Here is a 15,749-nt window from a genome sequence, read left to right as displayed (position 1 = left end):
GTCTCACTCCCCACAGAAGGTCATGGGTGCATAAACATGTCCACTTTCCTAGTGGAGGATTTAAATACTTCTGAAAATGCTGTGAATTAATGTATGTCCATGCTGAAAACTAGCAGCTTAGTAGGAAGTATGTGTGTCTAGCTATATCCATAGCGAAAAATAATTCCTAAATAAAGTAGATAAGAAAGTATTGGAAAGAATGGAGTACAATGTAAATATTTCAGCTGAAGAAACTGCTCAAAGATTTAAGGAATCTTCAATTCTTATTTAATGAAATTAATAGATTGTTTATTTGATTTCTTTATGGTAGCAGGTACTTGTAAGATAATAGTTGCCTTTTTATAGGGGTTTGATTTTCCCTGCAGCTCAATCAGAGGGCAGTAGATGAGGTCGGTCTGCTGTCTTTCGTGGTTGACTATCTTAGCTCCCCTGCAAATGAGTCACTACTTCCAGTCTTGTCCCAGACCTGACTACTGACCTGGAAGATGCTTGCTTTTCTGACATGGGCAACCTTGGGGACCTAACCCCCATCCTTTCATGGCCTGTATTTTCTATGTAGCCCTCCCCTGTGGCTTTTCTTCACCTGGAGTAACTACCGCCCTACTATTCCAGTTTCCTGGCTTTCACACAAGTGTCCCAGGACTGTGATGTGTCTGTACTCTGAGCTCTCTCGTTCATCTCATTCCCCTCCAAAGTCCTAGCTGATGTCTCTCACTCTTAACCATCTCTGAACCTTGAATGTATGACTATAATAACCCCCTGCAAATGTTTGCTTACGCTTCCTTGTCTCCTACCAGACTGTGGGTTCTGGGAGAGAGGGAACCATGTGTATCCCCACTATGTCCTCGCACATAGTAGGTGCTCCATAGATGGAGTTGAATGAAGAGTGAATTAATGAATTTGCCTCCATATTAGAAGTGCTCACTCTACTTGCCTCACTTTACACCTGCCCCTTGGATACCTTCACATCTCTCCAGGCTTCCTCACTATGCTTCTTGCTTCCCAATTTTTCACTGCTTCAATTTCCTTATTAGTTGTTTTAATTTCATTTTTGTTCTCTTGTATGTAAAGTGCAAGTCAAATGCCTTGTAGGGTGAACGGAGCCCAAAAGTAAACCAAAAGAACAAATAAATGAAATTGAAAATGGTAATTTCTACTTTTGCACGTCTAGCCCTGAATTCTCTTCTGAATTCCATAGCCGTAGTTCTAGTTCGTGTATCATCTCTGGTTTTGATTCTCACAGATAATCCCCATGCCTTTAACAGTTCTTCCAGGGGCCTGTTTTACGGCATCAAAGCACTGAAGTACCATCGCCGTGCATTCCTTCAGTCAGCATTGTGAACTGGGTTTTCTGCTGCCTTCTTCCTCAAGCGCACACTCCGTCTGCTCTTCAAAGCTCCCAAACGTGGCTCGGGGGGAACCTATTCAACCTTGCTTCCCTCTCTCCAGCGTGACCCCGCACACGTGCCCCAGCCTCCCCAGATCCTCTGCCTCATCCTGCCTGCAGTTCTGCCATGGTTCTCTCAGGGAACACACGCCCCTCAGCTTTCTAACTTTCTGCTCTTCTCTCTGCCCGAACACTCACTCCTTCCGAGAGCCCTTCTTTGGCTCTTCCAGCTCACACTGAGATTTGCGGACCCGGAGCTCCCACTTTTCTTAGAGTTAGTTCCACATATTTGGTGTTTAGTTGTTCTCTGGTTGCTTTATATTCATTAACTACAAAATGTTATCTATGAATTTTATTTCTGCAAAACTTCTGTAAGCTCCTGGTAGAGACAAGGCCATAAACATCTTCTGTATCTCTCCCAACTGCCATGAAGGACCTAGTCCAGAAAAAGACACATGATAGTTAACTATTCACGAAATACTTGGTGGAAATTGCAGGATCTCTGAACTTGATCTCTTTTGGAGACTGCCTCTGCCACCTTCCATTTCTAGAATATTTGGGAAAAGTGTCATGCTTTGTTCATCAAATTTACTAAGGATCTTTTCTTTTTTTTGACTTTTACTGGATCACCATGATACTGATTTTTCTCTTTCAATTTCTCCTCTCACTCTTTTTGGTAGTGTCTCTTAGAAATAATTCCTTCCTAGCGACACTCTCTTAGAAATAATTCCTTCCTAGCGACACTCCTTTCTCCTTTCCAGTCCCTCACAGGAATTTCCCTTTCTTGCCTCTCCAGCTAATCACTGTCTCTGGGACTGGTTCCTTTGTACCTACTCACCAATTAGAGGTTGTTTCTTCTACTGCCTCCTTGTGTCAAAATCCGGGATAGCTCTGTCGCCTTCATGACTTATCTGATGCCTCCATGTCATTCTTGTGTCTGACCTAGAACCAAAAATAATCTTTCCTTTTTGTTATTGTTTGAGCTCCTTTAGACGTGAAAAGCTAAACATTTACGTAAAGGCCTGAATGGCATTAAACAGTCTTAGAGCTGGGCTGAAGTCTGGCCTTTCTGGAGGCTTTGATTGGACCAAAATCAGATATCAAATCTGGAAATTGTGTGATTTCCTCCCTGCAGATTCTCAGATCGACTTTAAGTTTTAATGGAATTTGCAGTATGCGATCTACAGAATACTTCAGCAATGGGAGTTCCGTAAGAACCAGTGATGTGTGTGTCCTGACTGGGCTTATTCAGTTAAAAAGCGCCCTGTCAGCTGGAAGAGTTTCCTGCACACTGCGCTTCAGCAGATGACTCACATATTGATTCTGGATTACAGAACCTCTCCTCATTGGTTGAGGCTGGTTCTAGAAGATGCTGAAAACTTTTTAGTTATTCTCCATAGAACTCACAGAATCCTAGATCACAGCTGTGGCTGGGGCTTCTTATATAGGCTTTGGAAATAACATGCCTTGCTAGGGGTTGAAACTGAACTGGGAGTTGTTTCTGTGTGAATGTTTGAACAGTCCAGGTAAGAGCCACAGAGGAAGGTGACCAGGAGTGGCATACTGGCAGCACCTCTGGGAAATCACATCCTCATTCCGCATAGTGACGTCAATAGACCGACTGTGAGGTAGCTTCATGGGTAGGATAAGAAAGGAAACTATTTATCGTATGATTGCGTTATTATTTAACTTAATCCTCATGAACATCTTGGTAGGCATTTTTTTTTTAAACCCTCATGTTTGCATATAAGGAAACTGAGGCACATAGAGGTTAAGCGATGAGATATACCCTTCTTCCTGTTCCACTGCAGTAAACTCTCAGGACCACTGAAGATTCCCTAGCAGAACAGCAGGCAGTCTTACAAACCAAGACTATGCAAAGAGCTCTCAAACACCCCCAAATCTCTGATTTCTTACATAAAAGTATCCTAATTCTTATTTGTGTAACGATTGCATTACTGATTGGATTACAACGATTGCAATTGCTGGACTAAATGGTACCTCTAGCTTTAACTTTTTGAGGCACTGCTAGATTGTTTTCCAGTGTGGCTGCACCATTTCAAATTCTCACCACCAGTATATTAGGGTCCTGATTCTTTCACGTTCTTGCCAACACTTGTTTTTATCAGATTTTTTTATTATAGCCATTCTAATGTGTGTGCGGTGATATCTCATTGTGGTTTTGATTTGTATTTCCCTCATGGCTAAAGATATTGAGCAACTTTCCATGTGCTTAATGGCCTTTATGAATTTTCTTGGAGAAATGTCTATTCAGAACTTTTGCCCAATTTTAATTATTTATCTTTTTGTTATTGAGTTGTAAGCGTTCTTTGTATACTCTGGATTCAAGTGCCTTTTCAAATATGTGATTTGCAAATATTTTCTCCCATTTTGTGGGTTGTCTTTTTATCTCCTCAACAGGGTCCTTTGAAGCACAAAAGTTGTTAATTTTGATGAAGTTCAATTTATTTTTTCTTTGGTAGTTTGTACTTTGGCGTCATATCTAAGGAAACATTGCCAAATCCCCACTCGTAAAGACTTCTATATTTTCTTCTGAGAGTTTTAGAAACCTTAAGTTTTACTTTTATTTTGATCTATTTTGAGTTAATTTTTGTATGTGGTGTGAGGTAAGAGTCCAAATTCATTCTTTGGCATGTGGATATCCAGTTATCCCAGTACCATTTGTTGAAAAGACTATTCATTCCCATTTAATGGCCTTGGCACCCTGTTGAAAATCAGCTGGTCATAGATTTATGGGTTTATTTCTACATGTCTATCTATCTATACTTATATCAATACCACGTTGTTTTGATTATTGTTGATTTGTAGTAAATTTCAAAATTGGAAAGTGTGAGACTTACGTGCTCTTTTTGTTTCAAAAGTGTTTTATCTATTCTGGGTCCCTTGAGTTCTCATACGAATTTTAGGATCTGTTTGTCAATTTCTACAAAGAAGTCAGCTGGAATTCTGATGGGGATTGCGTTGAATCTCTACATCAACTTGAGGTGGATTATTGTTTTCATGTTGAATCTTCTGATCCATGAACATGAGATGTTTTTCCATTCTTTTAGATCTTCTTTAATTTCTTTCAATAATATTTTGTAGCTTATAGAGTATTAGTTTTGCAGTACTTTTATTAAATTTAGCTGTAAAAATTTTACTTTTTTGATGCAAATGTAAATGGAATTTTCTTTTTCTGATTGTTCAATGCAACTGTACAGAAATGCAAATGATTTTTATATATTAGTCCTATATCTCATATCCTGCAACCTTGTTGAACTTGTTAGTTCTAATAGTTTTTTAATGGAATCCTTAGGATTTTCTATATATGGTCCTTTTCATTTTATTATCTTACCTTTAATAAGTAGAAATGTCTTGACATAAATTCCTTGAAGCATGTGACTGTTATTTGCTTTACGGTTTTGATGTCAAGCTGTCCTAGAGTCCTGGATTCAAAGAGCCTTTTTGAAAATACAGTGGCTATTTACCTCTCAGCTGTGAAAAGTATTTTTTAAAAAACCAAAAAAACTAGGCTGATCCTCGTGTGTTGACCTGCAGCCATACTGTGCCTGTCAAACCAAATAATACGTTCAATCTCTTGTATATTTTGAAGACTCAGACACCCAGAAATTTTTTAGAACCTCTTTCACACTCTAATTAAGATCTTACTGCTCTGTCAGTGGGAAAGAATAAGATCTGACATCCTGAAAGCCATAAAAATATGTTTAAGTTTTAGTGGGGTTCCCTGTGTCTTTAAACCTTTCAAAATGACATACATGGGATCTTGTGTAACAAAACATTGACACATATGTGGATTCCTTTTCCCGTGAATGTTACCTGATTTAGAGAATGTTAACTGACTATCACAGCAGACTGATGACAATTCTCTGATAATTAATTAGAGGTTAAAATTTTCAAAACCCAAAGTCTATGCTTTAAGCCACATTATGCTTCTCCTTCAGCATAAGACAAGTGAGAAGTCTGAAAGGTGCCGATCTAGCTTTCTGGTCTCATTACTCCCCAAATTAGAAACACGGCCAGCCTAACACTCGAAGTGGGGTGGAGTCACTTCAGCAGCCCTGGAGGTTTTCTTGTTGCTGTTAACAGAAGGTTGGTCTCTACAGATTAAAGGATCAAATCTTAGGGGGAATTGACATGCTTTTGAATTATTTACAAATATCGGCCCTGCATATTAGCTACTAACCAAATATGTACAACTGACGGATTTCATGATCCAGAGGATAATGAGCATTAGTCTTCATTGCTTTGGTCTTGTGTATATACACACAGGCAAAACAGAGATAGCAAGAGTGAGAGAGAGCAAGAGAAAGACAGAGAGAAAGAGAAAGGAAAAGAAAAGAAACCTTTGATGAAACTTAAAAGTCCAAAACTTCAAAGTTAATAATAATTATGTTGAGTTGTTTTTCTCACCATGATACTTGCCATATGCTGTGTTTTTATCATATGGGCATTCAAAAGCTCATTTCATATGACTACTTCCAGCTTACACACCATATCTACTTTTGCATGCATTTATTACTTATATACCATTTTGACCGAAAGAGCAAGGAAATGTAATAACTTCCACTGTTCTGGAAATTTTATAGTGAAAAAAATATCAGACAGTACTGTCCCCAGATGGACAGAAGGAATCATGATTAGATGAGGAGAACTGATTTTCAGACCAGACAGTTCAGGATAGAAGGGTTATGAGCACAAAAAAACAGAAGAAACATAAACATTTATTACACCACCCAGCGAGTATACCAGCTAGAAAATGGTGGTGAGATCTCAGCTTGGCCTGCCACAGAGAGCAGCCTGGCAGCTGCAGGCTAGGAAAGAAATGAACAGTTATCTGCGAGCAGCTGATGCCAAGTCTCCTTTCACCTTGGCGATTGAAAGGAATTGTCAGCAGGAGAGGAGGATCTATCCTAGATTTGCTCTAGACCCAGGCTCTTTAATAATCTTTCTGAGTTACTCCTGGGTATAAGCTCTAGCTTTTGAACAGAGCAGATCATTTCTAATGTTTTGATTTGTTTCCATCATTCCTTGCCATTTCAGTATGTGTCATTTTTGAGTCTGCCAAGAAGCAACTTTTCCATTTAGCAATCAGAAGTGTGGAAAAAGAGTGTGCATGGTCCACTTTCCAGGGGATCTTTTAACAGTTGGTTGTCAAATTAAAGTGTTTTTCTTTCCTCAGTATTTCTGATGATGTTAATTCCTATGATTAAGATGAATTTAGTTTGTGGAATGTCACCAGATATTAAAGTCTCACCATTAGTGTCTTCCAGCTTCTTCTAGGACATCCCTAGAAAGTTGAAATAACAGGAATAATTCAAAGCCACAGCATTTAACTAGAAATCTTGGAAGAATGTGGGTTAAGATACTTCATATATGTTTTCCATATGAATATACAAATTATCCTGTGTGTAAAATCCTCCATTTTGCATTATGTTTTATGGGTGCACTCATGTGATTGTGTATGTGTACACCTCGGTGAATTCTTACTTATAACAACCTAAATTAACTTGACATTTTATCTTAAGTAATGCATCATTCTGCTTATATGAAAGATATTTTGTGTATTTCCTTCCTGATGCCTTATTCGCTCTCTTTAACTGGAGAAAAATGAAGTATTCTCTCATAGGTCGACAACAATTAGACACATGTTCCAAACTTGGACTTTAGTTACAGATTTGCTAATAAGCGTCCTATAGATGTGGGTGCTTTGATGAGCTACGTCCAGAGCTTAATAGTGGACTCATTGTCAGCTGATGCAAGTGGTCCTTGCCTTCTAGGAGGGCAACTATCCAGTAAACCTAAAATACATTCAGTAGTTCCATTACAAGTATTCAGGCATAGCAATAGAACACAGCCTTGTCTAAGGCTAAGAAAATAGGCATTTTCTATCACTGAAGGCTTTGCTTTCCTGCCTCTCACTCTAAAGGTAGTACGGTGATAAAAACTCAAAAGGAATTTTTATTACTTACATCAGAGGCAAAGAAGTGCCTTCAGATGCTCTCAGGGTAGGAAGTTAGATCCCCTGACCAGGTAGGTCGTATGGAGAGAGAGAAACTAAGCCAATGCACTGGGTTGCTTCTCTTTCTCTTGTTCCTTTGCTTCCTGGTCTGGCTTTGCCTCTGAACTTTGCATATTATCTTTTGGTGCCTCCTCAGATGATCATTCATTTTTGGAGCAAGACTGGAGTTACATTCCTGTTCCTGGCCCAGACTTACTTGCTGTCTAATTTCATTAATGCTATCAATGATGAATTTTATAGTTTAGAACATATAATTTGACCTGTAAATAAATCCTGACTACAGATTTAAAAACTGAAAGCAGATCAATAAAAACTTAGAAAATCTTAACATCTTGATTGCTTTTCTCAGTGTAAAAGTGGTCAGTGTTTAGCCTAAAACCTGCATTTTTCTGTGGGATGCAGGATTGAAAGACTAGTCCTTTATATTGAGGAGAAAGCCTGCTGCTCTTATCTGCTGTATCTTGGTTTATTTTTTGTAAAATGAGTTTATTTTTAAAGAAATGAGCTCCTTCTGTGTTTGGCTTAAATCCTGTCTTAGACGCGTCGCTGGGGCTCACCACTCTGACCCAGCTCCGTGCTCACCTGCAGTCTTTGATGCAGCGCTGGGAGGCATGGCCTTCATGTGCCCTGGGCTTCAGACTCTCTTTGGTTGTTTGGCTCCTGCTTCGATTCTGTCTGCTTACCCAATCCTCTTACTCTGCTTCTGCTTGAGCAGGTTGGCACATTGGCTACCAGAAACTTAATACTGAATTATAATTGTTATGGATCAATTGCGATTCCTCTTCTTGATTCAAACACTCATGTATCTAGAGCAGTGTTTTCGAAACTATTCCATGAAACAGATCCATGGACTTTTAATTAGTATTCTATCAGAAAAGGAGAGTTCACTGGTCAGATGGTTTACCAAGGCATAACTTCCCTGGCGACTCCCCAGAAATACTATTAATATGAAATGCTCTGAGAAGTCTTACAGAAATGAAACTCATCAATGACTTGTATTTATTTTCTAAATGCCGTTGTCCATGGAACCTCTTTTCTTTGGGATAACTAGTCACATGTCAAGGATCACCAGCTTTCTGTAGAAGACATTTTTGGAAATTATGTCCTTAGAACTTGGACCATAAGTTAAGAATCTTCCTGATTCACATCTTCAACAGGAAGCTTTTAATAGATTCATTCTGATTTAAATAGCAGTTACCTACATTTGTATTATGTTAGATAAAAAGCAGATAATGTCGAAGGATTATCTGATTAAAACCAGTCATCTAATGAATCAAAAAATACCCGAAGGGAGGTTATAGAGATCTTAGAAATCAAGGACACTTCATAATGTGAATTAGTTTGATTACTGCTGTCTGTGTATTACCTATTGACTTACATTTCATTTTTTCTGGTTTAGATTTTAGTATGAAACTGATGCCAAGATATTCTGGCATATTTTTAAAAAGTATAAGATGTCCTGGCCTTAACATTTTGAGGTTGATACATAGGAAGGGCAAAGTTTGGGTGTTTAACATCACTTTTGGTATAAAATGAGTGTTAATTATAACAGACTCAACATGTAGTAAGACAGTTCTAGGGTGTGGATGCTTCACTCTATCAATTAGATTTTTGAGGTAGACAATGTAATGTTCACATTAAACAATTATGATTTAGGAAGGCTTAAATATTTATTTTTTGGAACAGAGTTAAAGTAAATGTCTGTCTTTTATTTTTCCTATTGTTTTGAAATAAAACAACAATTATGCCATATATGATGACAGGCCACAATTATCTTTACAGATGAATTCTTTTGATTCTCACCTTAAGGTAAATTCAATTAATGCCAGTTAAATCTTCCTTTTTCCATCTGAGTTACATGAAACCCAATGGTGATATCTCTTTCAACATTTCTTTTAATTTTACTTGCAGCATTTGAAAAGTTTCTACACGTAAATGAAAAGGAAAATGGGTGGGCTTGGCAATAACAGAATTTAATCAAATAAGTAAAACCATTATTTTATGGGTATTGGATAGATAGATGGCAATTATACCCTCCAAACAAATGAATTAAATCATTATTTTGATATAAAATCAGGTTTAACAAGAGTTTCTTTATGACAAGTTCTATAAGTAGACCTTTATTGATTTAATAATAATGAGGGAATTCTCTTTTTAACCTGCCAGCACCTTCTGAAACCTTTCTTTCCTTTAACACCCCGAACATGTTTGCCGTTTAAAACAGGGAAACCAGTTACCCGTGAAATCATGCCGTCATTTTCCTCCCCTAACCCCTTGGTTGGGCTAATTTGGAGCAGTTCATTTCCCCCAGCACACAGACTCACCCTGCTGTTTGCAGAAGCAGAGTTTTACTCAGTTCATTATATTTCTTTGCCCTGCTCTGGTTGGCTGAAAACTCTTGTTACTTCAGAGGAACAGTAGTTTTGCCTCAAAGCAGAAGTACCTCACAATGCAGGAAACAGCAACACGCTGACTGTTCCAGCTGTAATAACAAGCCCGAGGGCTCTACCTTGGCGGAAACGCACTGGCACGCTGCCCTCCTTCACACTTGTATCCCTTTCAGGCTAATGCGAGTGTGAGACCGAGGGGAGTGGGGCTGCTCGAGGCGGCCCAGTCTCTCTGTCTGCCTTCCCCGTGTCGCTCTGAGCCAAAGCCACAGCCGAGATGAATCGCCTGTTCCAGACAGCAGCTGCCCAAAATTCTGCAGCAGAGTTAGGTTTATTTAATGTGCTGCTTGGCAAGGATGGAAGAAAAAGAGCACCTTGTTCCTTAACAAGAACTTGAAATGCCATTCATTTAATGAATACTATTGAATACATACTATGCAACCGTACTGCGACACTTAGGCTTTTAAAATTTGTTAGGGAGGGAGACACTGCAGGAGTGGGCAGGGGGAAACTACAGTTCTTACAGCGTATTTTTGGATTTGAGATTATGGTCCTTTGCCGAACTAGATAATTAAGGACAAAAGCCTATTCTCACCTCTGCCTTACTCTTTTCAGTTCAGGTAAAAGTCATTTTTCTTTCTCTTCTTCAAATAGTTCTCATTGGGATTTGGCCTAGTTTTGTCAGTAGCAATTTTAGACTTCTAGTGAGAAAAGCTGATATGTGTGATTTGGCCATTTTTCCCATGACTAATTTCTTGCTTGATAGTGCTCTCACACGCGCAGAGAGTCATGGCTCTATTCATTTTAAACAATGCTTGTTCCATCTGGGTTTAGTCAGGTGAAGATCCATCCCATTTGTCTAAGAGATCATAGAATCCGAGAGCGGCCTCGGTGACATAGAAACAGGACCCGCAGCTGCCACGATAATGGACTGTCGGTATTTTAGCTTCCTCTCTGCCTCATTTTACATTCCTTCTCCAGCCTGCTGTATTTGCTTAGGCAGTCTCTAATTCTGCCTCTGTGTTTTAGCCACTTGTGCGCCTATGTGAAAAGCATCATTTAATCTGCACTGAATTTATTTCAGCCGATTGTTTTGTTAGTTACCCAAGTAGAGTTTCAATTCAACAAGCCCTCTGGAGCTGCCAGAATATTTTAATGTGACATGTTAAATGATAATGTATATACTCTCTGCTAATTGGGCCTGGTGATGAACACAGTAAATGCCAGCCCTTCTTTGTTAATCAATAAGCAAATTGTCTCTCAAACTTCGGGAGAGCCCCTGCTGGCACACGTGGCATCTTTGTGAGAATTGGAAAAAGGCGCCCCCTCTGGGCAGACAGATTGCAAAAGGTATCCACTCTGGGCAGAACAAGTAGAAGAGAAGGTGTCCCTTCCTCCAAGGGGGCTTGGGTCCCTTTGGCTGGTTGAGTGGGAGCTGATGCTGGCCCCAGTCCCTCCCGGCCTTGTCTGCGTGCAGGCCTGACCTGCATAACCATCATGGCAGCCCTGAGCCCTGCACAGGAAGGGGACAGCCTTCTGTTCTGCTTCTATCCCTTCCTGCCTTCAAACCGTGGGGGTTTTCTTGTTTTGTTTTTTGCTTTGATGGGAGTTAAGTCATTTTGATGATAGTGATGTAGAAGAAAGGTAAAAAATTACTGTTGAGTTTTATGATAAACAAAGAGAAATAACCGTCGGTGACCATTCAATACATCTTTCCCTTTCCAGTATGTAATGTATGTACCTCACAGACTCTTTCATTAAAGACAGCACCCATTTCTTGGACAGTAATCCAAAGAATCACTTGGAAAGGTTTGTTCATTTTAAAGAATTTATTGTGAGGTTATTATCAAATGACTGCTTCTGTGGCCTGCGGGAATATACATATATAGAATGAGACTTTTCTGGTGTGTATTATTTCTTATCATACATTAAGAATAACAAAATGAAGTAACCGTTATGTTTCTGCTTTAAAGTATCAGAAGCTGCTACCTTGCCATGAAAAAAGTGTCGCCTGTTCCTCCCCTCGCCTATAGACAGGAAAGGAATGGAGAGAAAAACTTAGGGCCTTTTTTCTCTTCTGATTCCAGGTGATGTGTTCCACATCACTGCTCCCAAGAAATTCACCTTTGAGGAGGCTGAAGAAGAGTGTGAAAATCGGGACGCCCGGCTGGCAACGGTGGGGGAGCTCCAGGCAGCGTGGAGGAACGGCTTTGACCAGTGTGATTACGGGTGGCTGTCAGATGCCAGTGTTCGCCACCCTGTGACTGTGGCCAGGGCCCAGTGTGGAGGTGGTTTGCTTGGGGTGAGAACCCTGTATCGTTTTGAGAACCAGACAGGCTTCCCTCCCCCTGATAGCAGATTTGATGCCTACTGCTTTAAACGTAAGTGTTTGCTACCTTTTTAAAAATTACAGATTAAAAAACAATACTTCGAAGGCATGCATTGATGTTCAACTAGCCACTGGAATGGATTCTGTGTCTTGCAGTGTGTGCACGGAATGGAAACAGTTTAGTGACTTTCCAAAGCCAGCAAACGGAACAGCAGCAATATGGTTAAAACAATAGGAAGTTTGACAAATGGTTTTTGAGAGAGAATGAGAAAATGTCAGGTTAAGGTCTCAACTGTACCGTGATGCACCTAGAACCACAGAACATGTGTCTGAGTGGTTATTTTATATGAATTGCAATCTTTAATTGCAATTAGATTGTTGGTGTTCTAAAGCTGGGGCCAGCTGTGGCTGAGGTGAATCCTTGAATTCTGTATATTTTGTCTTCCCGTGGTATCACTCTTTCTTTCAAACGGTGGAGAATTTAAATTCCAGTAATTGCAGGTGAGTACTTGGAGCTGACGTGGATAATCATAATGTTCGATTAATACCTGAAAATGAACCATGCTGTCAATAAAAATCTCCATTTATCTCATTTTATTTCAAGTAATGGAAATACGTGCCTTCTAATGATTAGTTATCTAGTATCATTTTGAAGTAGAGTAAATGTTCCTTGAGAGGTGTAACATATTGACTATCTTCGGTAGGTTTACTCCTTAAAATTGTTTTTAAGTGATCTTTCTCAATATTCATGATATAATTATTTTAATTTTTCAGATGTCCTGAAGTTATTTTAGCATTCCTAATCCCATGATACAGTGTCATGCTTGTAGAATGCTAAATTCAACAAGCAAGTAATCCAGAGTCTCTCAGTGATATTTACTGTAGGGTCTGTATTATGCCAGCGAAACTAAGATCTCCTAGGATTCTTGGTGATCTTAAGTATGTTCAAGAAAGAGCCATGTTATACTGAAATTTGGTGGGAATTTTTTAAGTTTTCAATATATCTTGTTATAACAATATGTAACTACAATGAGTGGAAAATACGCTAGCTAATTGGTTTCTCAAGTGAAACACACAGGCATTCTCCTTCAACCAAAACGAGGCAGAGCTGGGAAGTCTGAGTAATCAGCAGCGTAGATGCTAGCGCCACGGAGCCACATACTGCTGTCTCCCAGCTAAGACGCCTCTGCTTGGATCTCCTGCAGACTCAACTTTCTGAGTGTTAAAGCCTCAAGCCACGTGTTGTGTATCAGTGTGGTACAACCTGTCCACAAAAAGCCATTGAAAATATTAACTTTTGTTCCTAGGTCCTAAAATAACAGAAAAGGTATTCCTTAATCATTTTCAGAAAAACAGACAAAAACAACAATAATAACAAAACCTTGTCCCTAAAAGTAGAAAAGTATACATTCCTCTAAGCCACATGCTCATAAGAGTGATTTTCAAGTAGTTCAAGCTCTAAAATCAGTTTTGTATTAAGTGACTGATGTGATTAAGGAAAAAAAAAAAATCAGATTTTAGTGTGTATGCGTGTGTGGAAGAAGGGGTCAGAGAGGTTAAATTAGGGAAGAATTAGAATTATCTAGCTTGACTATCTTATTTTCTTGTGCTTATAAAACTGGCACTTTTAAGCTAAAAAAAAACTTTTAAACAACATTTTTTTTCTCCCTAAGGGTAAAATTTAAACCAAAGCCTGTTTGTAGCCACAAAGAAGTCATCCTGGTGTGTTTTAAATTATTTATTTAAATGAGAAATTCACATGAATGTCTGAAATGACAGTTACTTAGATTCAAATAGAATAACCACCTACTAAAAATCTACATAAAATTTGAAAAAGGTTTGAAAGTTTAGGTCCATCTTTTTCTCCCTAATTCATTTGAATCTATGTAACTTGGAAATATATAACTTGCAGATAAAATGGATTCACATTTTGGTTTTTTTCCCACTTAAGCTAAAGGCTAGATTCTTATTTATTTCTTCTCTGCCTAAAACCCTACCGTCTTCAAAATTTATTCAGCACATAAAAGGTTAAGAAAGTTTAGACATACATAAAAGCCTTCCTTAAACCACACACAATGCCAACAGCCGCCCCAAATTTCTAATTCATTTTTCAAGGATTCTTTTAATATAATTCTTTTAAGAATTTGAAGAATATTCTCAGGCTGACTTAAGTGCTGTCCCCTTTTTCCACATAGTTGAGTAGTGACTAAATTCTGTAGGGTGAAGTAGGTAAGCGTTGTGGCCTTAATGACAGTTCCAAAAGTTATTTCAGAGATGTACATCTGGTTAAGTAGAGGAACTTAGAAAGATAACCATATTTTTCTTATTTACTTTTACCAAATGTAGAAAGCGTTTTTAAAGCCATTTCCTGGTGATCGAACAATACCAAATCTCACTTTGTTCTAATTCCCTTTTCCTTCTAAAATCACTGAATAGAACATTAACAATGGCTGATGATAAATATAATTAGAATCTAGTCTTGTCAAATAGATTTGAAAAACAAGTAAATTCATGTCTTTGTAAAATGAAGTTTTCCTGTGTATTTTCCCTTGATTATTAAACTAAACTGTGCGCTTTTAACTTTTCTCTCACCTCAGAGTTAAGCAAGTTCTGTGAAAGAGCGTCACATGGGGCTTTGGAAGATCGCCCATACATCCCCAAATTTGAGTGAACCCAAACCATTCAAGACACATGCTAATCTCTCATTTAATATTATTAATGATCTCCAGGAGAGGGAGATTGGGAATGTTTCCTATAAAACCCATTCTAATATCCTATTACCATCACTCTCAGATGGTTTTTCCAGTTATCTAAATCCATTGCCTTAGAGTTTGAGCGCACTCTTCCTTTTTAAGTTGGAGACCAAAATCTAAATCACAGCCATTCCTATTATTGAACACAGTTGTTCAGTTGTCCCTCAGCATCTTCCTCAACTGAAACAATTTCCTTGTCTTGAAATTTTGGTTTCTAAGCTTCCAGGCATCTATGTGATCTTGCTTTGAACTTATTATTTTTCACCTCCCTGTGTTTGATTAAGTTCAAATCTAGACATAGTGGTCTAAAAAAGGCTAAAGAGATACCCAACACTTCATATACTATATTTCTTACATATTTGTTCACTTTTATTTTTTTTGTTCCCTGTTAAAATTGGCCTGCCTTTCTAATCTGTGGTTAGTTTATTATGTTTTTTGGGTCCTAGATTATAATCCAACTATATGTGCCAAAACAAATCCTTCTCTAATTGGTATTTTAAAAATGTTTTCTGTTTATTAAATTTGTATCTGCTAGCATTCAGTCACTCATAAAACTTTAAAAGAATAGTTTGAGTTCTAATCTCATTGTTTCAACCTTTACTCTTTCCCCACTTATGAATGTGGAATCAACTCATTGAATATCCGCCCTGTTTGTAAATTCCCATGCTTGCAGTTATTTACATATAAAAATTTAACATAGAAGAACTAATTTGAAATTAGTCGTTTCTCTATAGTGTGGGAAGTATGGGCATGTGTTAAATTGACCATCATGCTGCTAATAGGGTTTTTATGTTTTCTTAGAAAGATCTGCCTATGTCCCACAACAGAAATGCCGAGAAGATAGTCCATAGGA

General features: G+C 38.4%; 1 protein-coding gene across 4 annotated transcripts in view; it reads left to right on the top strand.

Moving 5' to 3' along the window:
- The window catches only part of VCAN (versican), a 105,857-nt gene that overhangs the window by 25,494 nt on the left and 64,614 nt on the right, over positions 1 to 15,749 (top strand). For all 4 annotated transcript variants that reach the window (XM_070569767.1, XM_070569765.1, XM_070569766.1 and 1 more), the window contains exon 6: positions 11,902 to 12,195. In XM_070569767.1, coding sequence (XP_070425868.1) covers positions 11,902 to 12,195 — 294 coding nt within the window. The remainder of the gene's footprint in view (positions 1 to 11,901; positions 12,196 to 15,749) is intronic.

The sequence above is a fragment of the Equus przewalskii genome, chromosome 13 (genome assembly GCF_037783145.1).
Source record: "Equus przewalskii isolate Varuska chromosome 13, EquPr2, whole genome shotgun sequence".
NCBI classification, from domain to species: domain Eukaryota; kingdom Metazoa; phylum Chordata; class Mammalia; order Perissodactyla; family Equidae; genus Equus; species Equus przewalskii.
Note: the sequence above shows the minus strand (reverse complement) of the source record. Positions and strands in the feature narration are given on the sequence as shown.